The sequence below is a fragment of the Oncorhynchus nerka genome, linkage group LG12 (assembly GCF_034236695.1).
Source record: "Oncorhynchus nerka isolate Pitt River linkage group LG12, Oner_Uvic_2.0, whole genome shotgun sequence".
NCBI classification, from domain to species: Eukaryota; Metazoa; Chordata; class Actinopteri; order Salmoniformes; family Salmonidae; genus Oncorhynchus; species Oncorhynchus nerka.
The window spans coordinates 90,696,416-90,709,014 of NC_088407.1; the positions used below are offsets into that span (position 1 = coordinate 90,696,416).

At 40.9% G+C, this 12,599-nt stretch overlaps 1 protein-coding gene across 4 annotated transcripts in view; it reads right to left on the minus strand.

Moving 5' to 3' along the window:
- loxl3b (lysyl oxidase-like 3b) overlaps window positions 1–12,599 on the minus strand; it is a 110,632-nt gene that overhangs the window by 51,031 nt on the left and 47,002 nt on the right. For all 4 annotated transcript variants that reach the window (XM_065025970.1, XM_065025969.1, XM_065025967.1 and 1 more), the window contains exon 4: window positions 3,760–3,971. In XM_065025970.1, the coding sequence (XP_064882042.1) occupies window positions 3,760–3,971 (212 nt within the window). The remainder of the gene's footprint in view (window positions 1–3,759; window positions 3,972–12,599) is intronic.

Consider the following 12,599-nt stretch of genomic DNA (forward strand, 5'->3'; position numbering starts at 1 on the left):
ATGCAATATGCCAGTAAAAGTCAAACACAAGTGGTTGGTGGTACCTTCATTGGGGAGAATGGGCTTGTGGTAATGACTGGAGCAGAGTAGGTGGAACGGTATCAAATACATCAAACACAAGGGAACCATGGAAACCATGTGTTTGATACCGTTCCACCCATTCCGCTCCAGACATTAACACGAGCCCGTCCTCCCCTAGGGTGCCACCAAGCAACGGGCTCGTGGTAATGACTGGAGCGGAGTAGGTGGAACGGTATCACATACATCAGACACATGGTTTCCTTGCCATTCCATTCATTCCATTCCAGCCATTATTATGAGCCGTTCTTCTTCCTCTATCAGTAACTTCCTGTGATGTCATACTTTTCTTTTCAACAACTCCTTCTTGACATTCCCTGAGTTTCTGGCAAGAGTCCAGAATCCCCCAATCAGTCGCTAGAGTGACTAAGGACATTTAAAAACAGGACAATGTTGAAAATAGTTATGACAACGTTCATATTGTATAAGTCGGTCAGATCCCCCTGTTCCAGAACATTCTGTTATTCCGCTGCGGTGCATTAACGTTATTACACGTTATTAACATTCCTCTTCTGTTGCCTACCATTAATATTATCAGCTAGTCTGATTTTATCTCAAAGTTCCAACGCAATAATATATTCCAGCCTTTTAGCCAATGGTGAATAAGTGGCCTGCGGGAGTCTAGGGTTCTAAGCCAATGAAACACAGCTGTACCGCTGCCAGCATAGGGTTTGAAAAGCAAAAAAACTTCTCTTTCAGAACTCTCTTACATTTCACCTCTATTTCTCTCTATCCAATAAACACACAAAGACTTAAAATATATATCCAGGGTAATAAAAGCATTCTAGTCTAGACTCTAGAGACTATTCATCCAACTATCATTTACAAGGGACTGGGTTTCCCTTTGTAGTCAGTAATAGTTTTCAAGCCCTGCCACATCCGACAAGCGTCAGAGCCTGTGTAGTAAAATTCAAGCTTAGTCCTGTATTGACGCTTTGCCTGTTTGATGGTTCGCCTGAGGGCATAGCGAGATTTCTTAAACAGTGAGCGTCCGGATTAGTGTCCCGTTCCTTGAAAGCGGCAGCTCTACCCTTTAACCAGATGAGGATGTTGCCTGTAATCCATGGCTTCTGGTTTGGAAATGTACGTACGGTCACTGTGGAGACGACGTCGTCGATGCACTTCTTGATGAAGCCGATGACTGAGGTGGTGCATTCCTCAATGCCATCGGAGGAATCCCTGAACATATTCCAGTCTGTGCTTGGGAAACAATCCTGTAGCGTAGCATCATATCAAAGTCATCTGACCACTTCCGTATTGAGCGAGTCACTGGTACTTCCTGCTTTAGTTTTTGCTCGTAAGCAGGAATCAGGAGGATGGAATTCTGGTCAGATTTGCCAAATGGAGACAGCTCTATATTATCAGTGTCGTCGTTCAGCCACGTCTCGGTGAAACATAAGATATTACAATTTTGAATGTCCCGTTGGTAGGACAGTCTCAATCGTAGATCGTCCAGTTTGTTTTCCAATGACGTTGGCCAATAATATAAGGTACCGTTGGTCAATAATACAAGGTACCGTTGGTCAATAATACAAGGTACCGTTGGTCAATAATACAAGGTACCGTTGGCCAATAATACAAGGTACCGTTGGTCAATAATACAAGGTACCGTTGGTCAATAATACAAGGTACCGTTGGCCAATAATACAAGGTACCGTTGGCCAATAATACAAGGTACCGTTGGTCAATAATACAAGGTACCGTTGGCCAATAATACAAGGTACCGTTGGCCAATAATACAAGGTACCGTTGGTCAATAATACAAGGTACCGTTGGTCAATAATACAAGGTACCGTTGGCCAATAATACAAGGTACCGTTGGTCAATAATACAAGGTACCGTTGGTCAATAATACAAGGTACCGTTGGCCAAAAGGTACCGTTGGCCAATAATACAAGGTACCGTTGGCCAATAATACAAGGTACCGTTGGCCAATAATACAAGGTACCGTTGGTCAATAATACAAGGTACCGTTGGCCAATAATACAAGGTAACGTTGGTCAATAATACAAGGTACCGTTGGTCAATAATACAAGGTACCGTTGGTCAATAATACAAGGTACCGTTGGCCAATAATACAAGGTACCGTTGGCAAATTCCTTCCCCTCCATCTTTTCCTCTCCGCTGATGACGGTGATGTGGGACTTGTCTTTACTACAGCTGTATATCCTTCGCTTCTGATTTTTTTTAACCTTTATTTTAACCAGACAAGTCAGTTAAGAACAAATTCTTATTTTCAATGACGGCCTAGGAACAGTGGGTTAACTGGTGGGTTAACTGCCTTGTTCAGGGGCAGAACGACAGATTTGTACCTTGTCAGCTCGGGGATTCGAACTTGCAACCTTTCGGTTACTAGTCCAACGCTCTAACCACTAGGCTAGCCTGCCGCCCCGGATTCATTAAAGAAAAAATCTTTGTCCAGTTCGAGGTGAGTAATCGCAGTTCTGATGTCCAGAAGCTCTTTTTGGTCATAAGAGACGGTAGCAGCCACATTATGTACAAAACGAGTTAAAAACAATATGACAAAACAGAATGTAGTGATCACAATATAGTAGACATATGTAGGAAAACCAAAGCTCCAAAGGCTGGGCCTAATATAGTGTATGAGGTCATACAATAAGTTTTGTAGTGATTCCTATGTTGATGATGTAAAGAATATTTGTTGGTCCGTGGTGAGAAATGAGGAGCAACCAGACACTGCACTTGACACATTTATGAAATAGTTTATCCCAGTTACTAATAAACAATGCACCCATTAATAAAATGACTGTAAAAAAACTGTTAAATCCTCGTGGATTGATGAGGAATTAAAAAATGGTATGGTTGAGAGGGATGAGGCAAAAGGAATGTCAAATAAGTCTGGCTGCACAACCGATGGGCAAACTTAATGCAAATTGAGAAATCATGTGACTAAACTGAATAAAAAAAGATGAAGAAACTACACTATGAAACAAAGATAAATCACTTAAATGAATCATAGTAAAAAGATTTGCAGCACCTTCCATGAAATTCGGAGAAAAACAAGGCAAACTCAGCTCCGTCCTTCATTGAATCAGACGGCTCCTTCATCACAAAGCCCACTGATATTGCCAACTACTTTAATGATTATTATTTAACTATTAATTATTATTATTAATGATTATTTCATTGGCAAGATAAGCAAACTTAGGGATGACATGCCAGCAACAAACGCTGACACTACACATCCAAGTATATCTGAACATATTATGGAAGACAAGAATTGTACTTTTGAACTCTGTAAAGTGAGTGTGAAAGAGGTGAACATTGTGTTGTCGTCTATCAACAATGACAAACCACCTGGGGTCTGACAATCTGAATGGAAAATGACTGAGGATAATAGCAGACGACATCGTCACTCCTATTTGCCATATCGTCAATTTAAGCCTACTATGTAGATATTAGAATATATTCCCTGGTATTTACATTTTTTACAATTTTACCTTTATTTTACTAGGCAGGTCAGTTAAGAACAAATTCTTATTTTCAATGACCGCCTAGGAACAGTGGGTTAACTGCCTGTTCAGGGGCAGAACGACAGATTTGTACCTTGTCAGCTCGGGGATTTGAACTTGCAAACTTTCGGTTACTAGTCCAACACTCTAACCACTAGGCTACCCTGCCGCCCCAAGTGAATGAGTGAATCCCTCTACCCTGACTTACTTGTAGAAGTTCTTGTTGACCTTTCTCTCATGGGGGAACCCCAGCATACCACAGATGACCCGAGTGTTTGTGGGGGTCCACCCCACATCACAGATCTGGGCCCAGCCGTCCTTGTATTTAATCTCTACCACGCCCTCGGTGACGGGCATCTTTTTGGTGGGCACCACCGAGCGCAGACGCACCTCCTCCACCCTGTCCTCATCCACCTGCACCTGTAAGGGGGTCAGAGGTCAGAGGTTAGGTCTCAGACAGTGGAGGTTGCTGATGGGGGAGGATGGACTCATAATAACGTCTGAAACGGAGCGAACGGAATGGCATCAAACACAGGGAAACCACGAAAACCATGGAAACCACGTGTTTGATGTATTTGATACCATTCCCCTTATTCCACTACAGCCATTAACATGAGACCATCCTCCCCACATGGAGGTGCCACCAACCTCCTGTGGTCTCAGAGGTTATGGGTCAAGGTTATACAGGTCATGCAGACACACCTCCTCCACCTGAACCTGTAGCAAGGGGTCAGAGTTCATACAGATGCACCTCCTCCACCTTGCTCTCATCCACCTGCACCTAGAACGAGGGGGTCAGGGGTCATAGTTCATACAGGGGTTATACAGATTGTTGTGGTGTCACCTATGACCCGACGTGAACCCCTCAGAGCAATAAAACTATGTGAGGCCTCTGTGAACTTTGTGTTATGTAGCCTGATCCACCGTCCTGACTCGTTCTGTGACAGAAACACAACGTGATCTCTCCTGATCAGTACGGTCCTAGTGTTACGTAGCCGGATGCCAGATCTGCTTGTGGGGTCAAGTGGACCATCAGAGTTTCTCGTGGTGTGAATGACATCACTGAAGACAGAATGAGACATACGGAACATTTCCCACACACACACACACACACACACACACACACACACACACACACACACACACACACACACACACACACACACACACGTCTTCACACTGATGTCACACAGACACAGCATAGACGGAAAAGAAAACGCCATTGAATGGCCGATCACGGAGTGCATGCCCTAACAGGTGGAAACCTGTCATAATATGTGATTTATGTGCCAATTCACAGGATCCTAATTTTTTGTTCTATGCAAATATATTGTCAGTTGTATGCTTTAATCGCGTGTTTAGAATGAATTTATACTGTGGGAAAGCAAACATGATGTTCAGAAACCAAGGCTGCTTGGGAGTCACATTGTGGTAGTTCGTGTCATATTGGTTTGACAGATACAATGATATCTGGCTATCACACAGAAACCTGAGCAAAGCAAGGGAGTTACAACTGACATATCGCTAGACGGGAGTGTTAAAGATGTCAGGGTAAATCTATGAAAACCTAGATGAAGACGAAGGAACCTAAACGCAGTAAATATCATGGATATTGATGATCACGCATACACCAACGAAAGCCCCACAGAATGATGGTGCTCAACAAGTAACAGTATCCCATCAAGCCCCACAGAATGATGGTGTTCAACAAGTAACAGTATCCCATCAAACCCCACAGAATGATGGTGCTCAACAAGTAACAGTATCCCATCAAGCCCCACAGAATGATGGTGTTCAACAAGTAACAGTATCCCATCAAGCCCCACAGAATGATGGTGCTCAACAAGTAACAGTATCCCATCAAGCCCCACAGAATGATGGTGTTCAACAAGTAACAGTATCCCATCAAACCCCACAGAATGATGGTGCTCAACAAGTAACAGTATCCCATCAAGCCCCACAGAATGATGGTGTTCAACAAGTAACAGTATCCCATCAAGCCCCACAGAATGATGGTGCTCAACAAGTAACAGTATCCCATCAAGCCCCACAGAACGATGGTGTTCAACAAGTAACAGTATCCCATCAAGCCCCACAGAACGATGGTGTTCAACAAGTAACAGGATCCCATCAAGCCCCACAGAATGATGGTGCTCAACAAGTAACAGGATCCCATCAAGCCCCACAGAATGATGGTGCTCAACAAGTAACAGTATCCCATCAAGCCCCACAGAATGATGGTGCTCAACAAGTAACAGGATCCCATCAAGCCCCACAGAATGATGGTGCTCAACAAGTAACAGGACCCCATCAAGCCCCACAGAATGATGGTGTTCAACAAGTAACAGTATCCCATCAAGCCCCTCAGAATGATGGTGCTCAACAAGTAACAGGATCCCATCAAGCCCCACAGAACAATGGTGTTCAAGAAGTAACAGTATCCCATCAAGCCCCACAGAATGATGGTGTTCAACAAGTAACAGGATCCAATCAAGCCCCACAGAATGATGGTGCTCAACAAGTAACAGTATCCCATCAAGCCCCACAGAATGGTGTTCAACAAGTAACAGGATCCAATCAAGCCCCACAGAATGATGGTGCTCAACAAGTAACAGTATCCCATCAAGCCCCACAGAATGGTGTTCAACAAGTAACAGGATCCAATCAAGCCCCACAGAATGATGGTGCTCAACATGTAACAGTATCCCATCAAGCCCCACAGAATGATGGTGTTCAACAAGTAACAGTATCCCATCAAGCCCCACAGAATGATGGTGCTCAACAAGTAACAGTATCCCATCAAGCCCCACAGAATGATGGTGTTCAACAAGTAACAGTATCCCATCAAGCCCCACAGAATGATGGTGCTCAACAAGTAACAGTATCCCATCAAGCCCCACAGAATGATGGTGTTCAACAAGTAACAGTATCCCATCAAGCCCCACAGAATGATGGTGCTCAACAAGTATTGCGGAGTATTATTCTCAAAGCTTGAAACTGAACCCAAATACAACGTTTAAAGTTTGGTCAAACACTAAAATGGATAATGAAGTGGGGGGGCTGTCAATGTTTTGACCCCTAGTTGCACCACACTCTTCCAAACCATCTAGCTGTTCAATGTGAACATTTGTGGTTTAAACTGTACTGCTGTGTGGTTTAAACTGTAGTGCTGTGTGGTTTAAACTGTAGTGTTAAACTGTAGTGCTGTGTGGTTTAAACTGTAGTGTTAAACTGTAGTGCTGTGTGGTTTAAACTGTAGTGTTAAACTGTAGAGCTGTGTGGTTTAAACTGTAGTGTTAAACTGTAGAGCTGTGTGGTTTAAACTGTAGTGTTAAACTGTAGTGCTGTGTGGTTTAAACTGTAGAGCTGTGTGGTTTAAACTGTAGTGCTGTGTGGTTTAAACTGTAGTGCTGTGTGGTTTAAACTGTAGAGCTGTGTGGTTTAAACTGTAGAGCTGTGTGGTTTAAACTGTAGTGGTGTGTGGTTTAAACTGTAGAGCTGTGTGGTTTAAACTGTAGAGCTGTGTGGTTTAAACTGTAGAGCTGTGTGTTTTAAACTGTAGTGCTGTGTGGTTTAAACTGTAGAGCTGTGTGGTTTAAACTGTAGTGCTGTGTGGTTTAAACTGTAGTGCTGTGTGGTTTAAACTGTAGTGCTGTGTGGTTTAAACTGTAGTGCTGTGTGGTTTAAACTGTAGAGCTGTGTGGTTTAAACTGTAGAGCTGTGTGGTTTAAACTGTAGTGCTGTGTGGTTTAAACTGTAGTGCTGTGTGGTTTAAACTGTAGTGCTGTGTGGTTTAAACTGTAGTGCTGTGTGTTTTAAACTGTCGTGTTAAACTGTAGTGCTGTGTGGTTTAAACTGTAGAGCTGTGTGTTTTAAACTGTAGTGCTGTGTGGTTTAAACTGTAGAGCTGTGTGGTTTAAACTGTCGTGTTAAACTGTAGTGCTGTGTGGTTTAAACTGTCGTGTTAAACTGTAGTGCTGTGTGGTTTAAACTGTAGAGCTGTGTGGTTTAAACTGTAGTGCTGTGTGGTTTAAACTGTAGTGCTGTGTGGTTTAAACTGTAGAGCTGTGTGGTTTAAACTGTAGTGCTGTGTGGTTTAAACTGTAGTGCTGTGTGGTTTAAACTGTAGAGCTGTGTGGTTTAAACTGTAGAGCTGTGTGGTTTAAACTGTAGAGCTGTGTGGTTTAAACTGTAGTGCTGTGTGGTTTAAACTGTAGTGTTAAACTGTAGTGCTGTGTGGTTTAAACTGTAGTGCTGTGTGGTTTAAACTGTAGTGCTGTGTGGTTTAAACTGTAGTGTTAAACTGTAGTGCTGTGTGGTTTAAACTGTAGTGCTGTGTGGTTTAAACTGTAGAGCTGTGTGGTTTAAAATGTAGTGTTAAACTGTAGAGCTGTGTGGTTTAAACTGTAGTGCTGTGTGGTTTAAACTGTAGTGCTGTGTGGTTTAAACTGTAGTGTTAAACTGTAGAGCTGTGTGGTTTAAACTGTAGTGCTGTGTGGTTTAAACTGTAGTGCTGTGTGGTTTAAACTGTAGTGTTAAACTGTAGTGCTGTGTGGTTTAAACTGTAGTGCTGTGTGGTTTAAACTGTAGAGCTGTGTGGTTTAAAATGTAGTGTTAAACTGTAGAGCTGTGTGGTTTAAACTGTAGAGCTGTGTGGTTTAAAATGTAGTGTTAAACTGTAGAGCTGTGTGGTTTAAACTGTAGAGCTGTGTGGTTTAAAATGTAGTGTTAAACTGTAGAGCTGTGTGGTTTAAACTGTAGTGTTAAACTGCAGTGCTGTGTGGTTTAAACTGTAGAGCTGTGTGGTTTAAACTGTAGTGTTAAACTGCAGTGCTCTGTGTTTAAAACTGGTATTTTTGGCCAGGTCTCTCTCGGGAAAAGAGATTGAGACTAACCTTGTAAAATAAAGCTAAAATAAAACATAAAACATTGATAAAGGAAAAAGTAACCCGGAGAGAAAAAGATGTTAAGATGATAATTTAACTTCAGTTAATCTTCGGAGGTGGAAGACCTAGCTTCCTAGTTGCAGCAGTGTGTTCTGGGGCTGCTGTGTTCTCCTGCTGGCTGGGATCATACGATTGGTTCATATGTTCTCAGTGTCGGATACATTCTTAATCATCAGTGGTGTAATCATTGATTAACTACGGGTCCCTTGGTCATTGATTGTTATTATATTGCAGAGAGAAACCAATTGATCAGGTACAGAGAGACAGAGACGGGTTTCAGAGGATGACAGAACAGAGAGTGTTTATGTTAAACAGTTGTTTATGATATATGTTGACTAAAGGCAGTAATAGTATCTGGTTGACTAAAGGCAGTAATAGTAACTGGTTGTATAAAGGCAGTAATAGTATCTGGTTGACTAAAGGCAGTAATAGTAACTGGTTGACTAAAGGCAGTAATAGTATCTGGTTGACTAAAGGCAGTAATAGTATCTGGTTGACTAAAGGCAGTAATAGTATCTGGTTGACTAAAGGCAGTAATAGTAACTGGTAGTGACTAAAGGCAGTAATAGTATCTGGTCGTGACTAAAGGCAGTAATAGTATCTGGTAGTGACTAAAGGCAGTAATAGTATCTGGTTGACTAAAGGCAGTAATAGTATCTGGTTGACTAAAGGCAGTAATAGTAACTGGTTGACTAAAGGCAGTAATAGTATCTGGTTGACTAAAGGCAGTAATAGTAACTGGTTGTATAAAGGCAGTAATAGTATCTGGTTGACTAAAGGCAGTAATAGTATCTGGTTGACTAAAGGCAGTAATAGTAACTGGTTGACTAAAGGCAGTAATAGTATCTGGTCGTGACTAAAGGCAGTAATAGTATCTGGTTGACTAAAGGCAGTAATAGTATCTGGTTGTATAAAGGCAGTAATAGTATCTGGTTGACTAAAGGCAGTAATAGTATCTGGTTGACTAAAGGCAGTAAAGGCAGTAATAGTAACTGGTAGTGACTAAAGGCAGTAATAGTAACTGGTTGACTAAAGGCAGTAATAGTAACTGGTTGACTAAAGGCAGTAATAGTATCTGGTTGACTAAAGGCAGTAATAGTAACTGGTTGACTAAAGGCAGTAATAGTATCTGGTTGACTAAAGGCAGTAATAGTATCTGGTTGACTAAAGGCAGTAATAGTATCTGGTTGACTAAAGGCAGTAATAGTATCTGGTTGACTAAAGGCAGTAATAGTATCTGGTTGACTAAAGGCAGTAATAGTATCTGGTTGACTAAAGGCAGTAATAGTAACTGGTTGACTAAAGGCAGTAATAGTAACTGGTTGACTAAAGGCAGTAATAGTAACTGGTTGACTAAAGGCAGTAATAGTATCTGGTTGACTAAAGGCAGTAATAGTAACTGGTTGACTAAAGGCAGTAATAGTATCTGGTTGACTAAAGGCAGTAATAGTAACTGGTCGTGACTAAAGGCAGTAATAGTAACTGGTTGACTAAAGGCAGTAATAGTATCTGGCTGTATAAAGGCAGTAATAGTATCTGGTCGTGACTAAAGGCAGTAATAGTAACTGGTTGACTAAAGGCAGTAAAGGCAGTAATAGTAACTGGTTGACTAAAGGCAGTAATAGTAACTGGTTGACTAAAGGCAGTAATAGTAACTGGTTGACTAAAGGCAGTAATAGTATCTGGTTGACTAAAGGCAGTAATAGTATCTGGTTGACTAAAGGCAGTAATAGTATCTGGTTGACTAAATGCAGTAATAGTAACTGGTTGACTAAAGGCAGTAATAGTAACTGGTTGACTAAAGGCAGTAATAGTAACTGGTAGTGACTAAAGGCAGTAATAGTAACTGGTTGACTAAAGGCAGTAATAGTATCTGGTTGACTAAAGGCAGTAATAGTAACTGGTTGACTAAAGGCAGTAATAGTATCTGGTTGACTAAAGGCAGTAATAGTAACTGGTTGACTAAAGGCAGTAATAGTAACTGGTTGACTAAAGGCAGTAATAGTAACTGGTAGTGACTAAAGGCAGTAATAGTATCTGGTTGACTAAAGGCAGTAATAGTAACTGGTTGTATAAAGGCAGTAATAGTAACTGGTTGACTAAAGGCAGTAATAGTAACTGGTCATGACTAAAGGCAGTAATAGTAACTGGTCATGACTAAAGGCAGTAATAGTAACTGGTTGACTAAAGGCAGTAATAGTAACTGGTTGACTAAAGGCAGTAATAGTATCTGGTTGACTAAAGGCAGTAATAGTAACTGGTTGACTAAAGGCAGTAATAGTAACTGGTTGACTAAAGGCAGTAATAGTATCTGGTTGACTAAAGGCAGTAATAGTAACTGGTTGACTAAAGGCAGTAATAGTAACTGGTTGACTAAAGGCAGTAATAGTATCTGGTTGACTAAAGGCAGTAATAGTAACTGGTTGACTAAAGGCAGTAATAGTAACTGGTTGACTAAAGGCAGTAATAGTATCTGGTTGACTAAAGGCAGTAATAGTATCTGGTTGACTAAAGGCAGTAATAGTATCTGGTTGACTAAAGGCAGTAATAGTATCTGGTTGACTAAAGGCAGTAATAGTATCTGGTTGACTAAAGGCAGTAATAGTATCTGGTTGACTAAAGGCAGTAATAGTAACTGGTTGACTAAAGGCAGTAATAGTATCTGGTTGACTAAAGGCAGTAATAGTAACTGGTTGTATAAAGGCAGTAATAGTAACTGGTAGTGACTAAAGGCAGTAATAGTAACTGGTTGACTAAAGGCAGTAATAGTAACTGGTTGACTAAAGGCAGTAATAGTAACTGGTTGTATAAAGGCAGTAATAGTATCTGGTTGACTAAAGGCAGTAATAGTATCTGGTTGACTAAAGGCAGTAATAGTAACTGGTTGTATAAAGGCAGTAATAGTAACTGGTCGTGACTAAAGGCAGTAATAGTAACTGGTTGACTAAAGGCAGTAATAGTATCTGGTTGACTAAAGGCAGTAATAGTATCTGGTTGACTAAAGGCAGTAATAGTATCTGGTTGACTAAAGGCAGTAATAGTAACTGGTTGTATAAAGGCAGTAATAGTATCTGGTTGACTAAAGGCAGTAATAGTATCTGGTAGTGACTAAAGGCAGTAATAGTAACTGGTTGACTAAAGGCAGTAATAGTAACTGGTAGTGACTAAAGGCAGTAATAGTAACTGGTTGACTAAAGGCAGTAATAGTAACTGGTTGACTAAAGGCAGTAATAGTATCTGGTTGACTAAAGGCAGTAATAGTATCTGGTTGACTAAAGGCAGTAATAGTAACTGGTTGACTAAAGGCAGTAATAGTAACTGGTTGACTAAAGGCAGTAATAGTATCTGGTTGACTAAAGGCAGTAATAGTATCTGGTTGACTAAAGGCAGTAATAGTAACTGGTTGACTAAAGGCAGTAATAGTAACTGGTTGACTAAAGGCAGTAATAGTATCTGGTTGACTAAAGGCAGTAATAGTATCTGGTTGACTAAAGGCAGTAATAGTAACTGGTTGACTAAAGGCAGTAATAGTATCTGGTTGACTAAAGGCAGTAATAGTAACTGGTTGACTAAAGGCAGTAATAGTATCTGGTTGACTAAAGGCAGTAATAGTATCTGGTTGACTAAAGGCAGTAATAGTAACTGGTTGACTAAAGGCAGTAATAGTAACTGGTTGACTAAAGGCAGTAATAGTAACTGGTAGTGACTAAAGGCAGTAATAGTAACTGGTCGTGACTAAAGGCAGTAATAGTATCTGGTTGACTAAAGGCAGTAATAGTAACTGGTAGTGACTAAAGGCAGTAATAGTAACTGGTTGACTAAAGGCAGTAATAGTATCTGGTTGACTAAAGGCAGTAATAGTAACTGGTTGACTAAAGGCAGTAATAGTAACTGGCAGTGACTAAAGGCAGTAATAGTATCTGGTTGACTAAAGGCAGTAATAGTAACTGGTTGACTAAAGGCAGTAATAGTAACTGGTCGTGACTAAAGGCAGTAATAGTATCTGGTAGTGACTAAAGGCAGTAATAGTAACTGGTTGTATAAAGGCAGTAATATTAACTGGTTGACTAAAGGCAGTAATAGTAACTGGTCGTATAAAGGC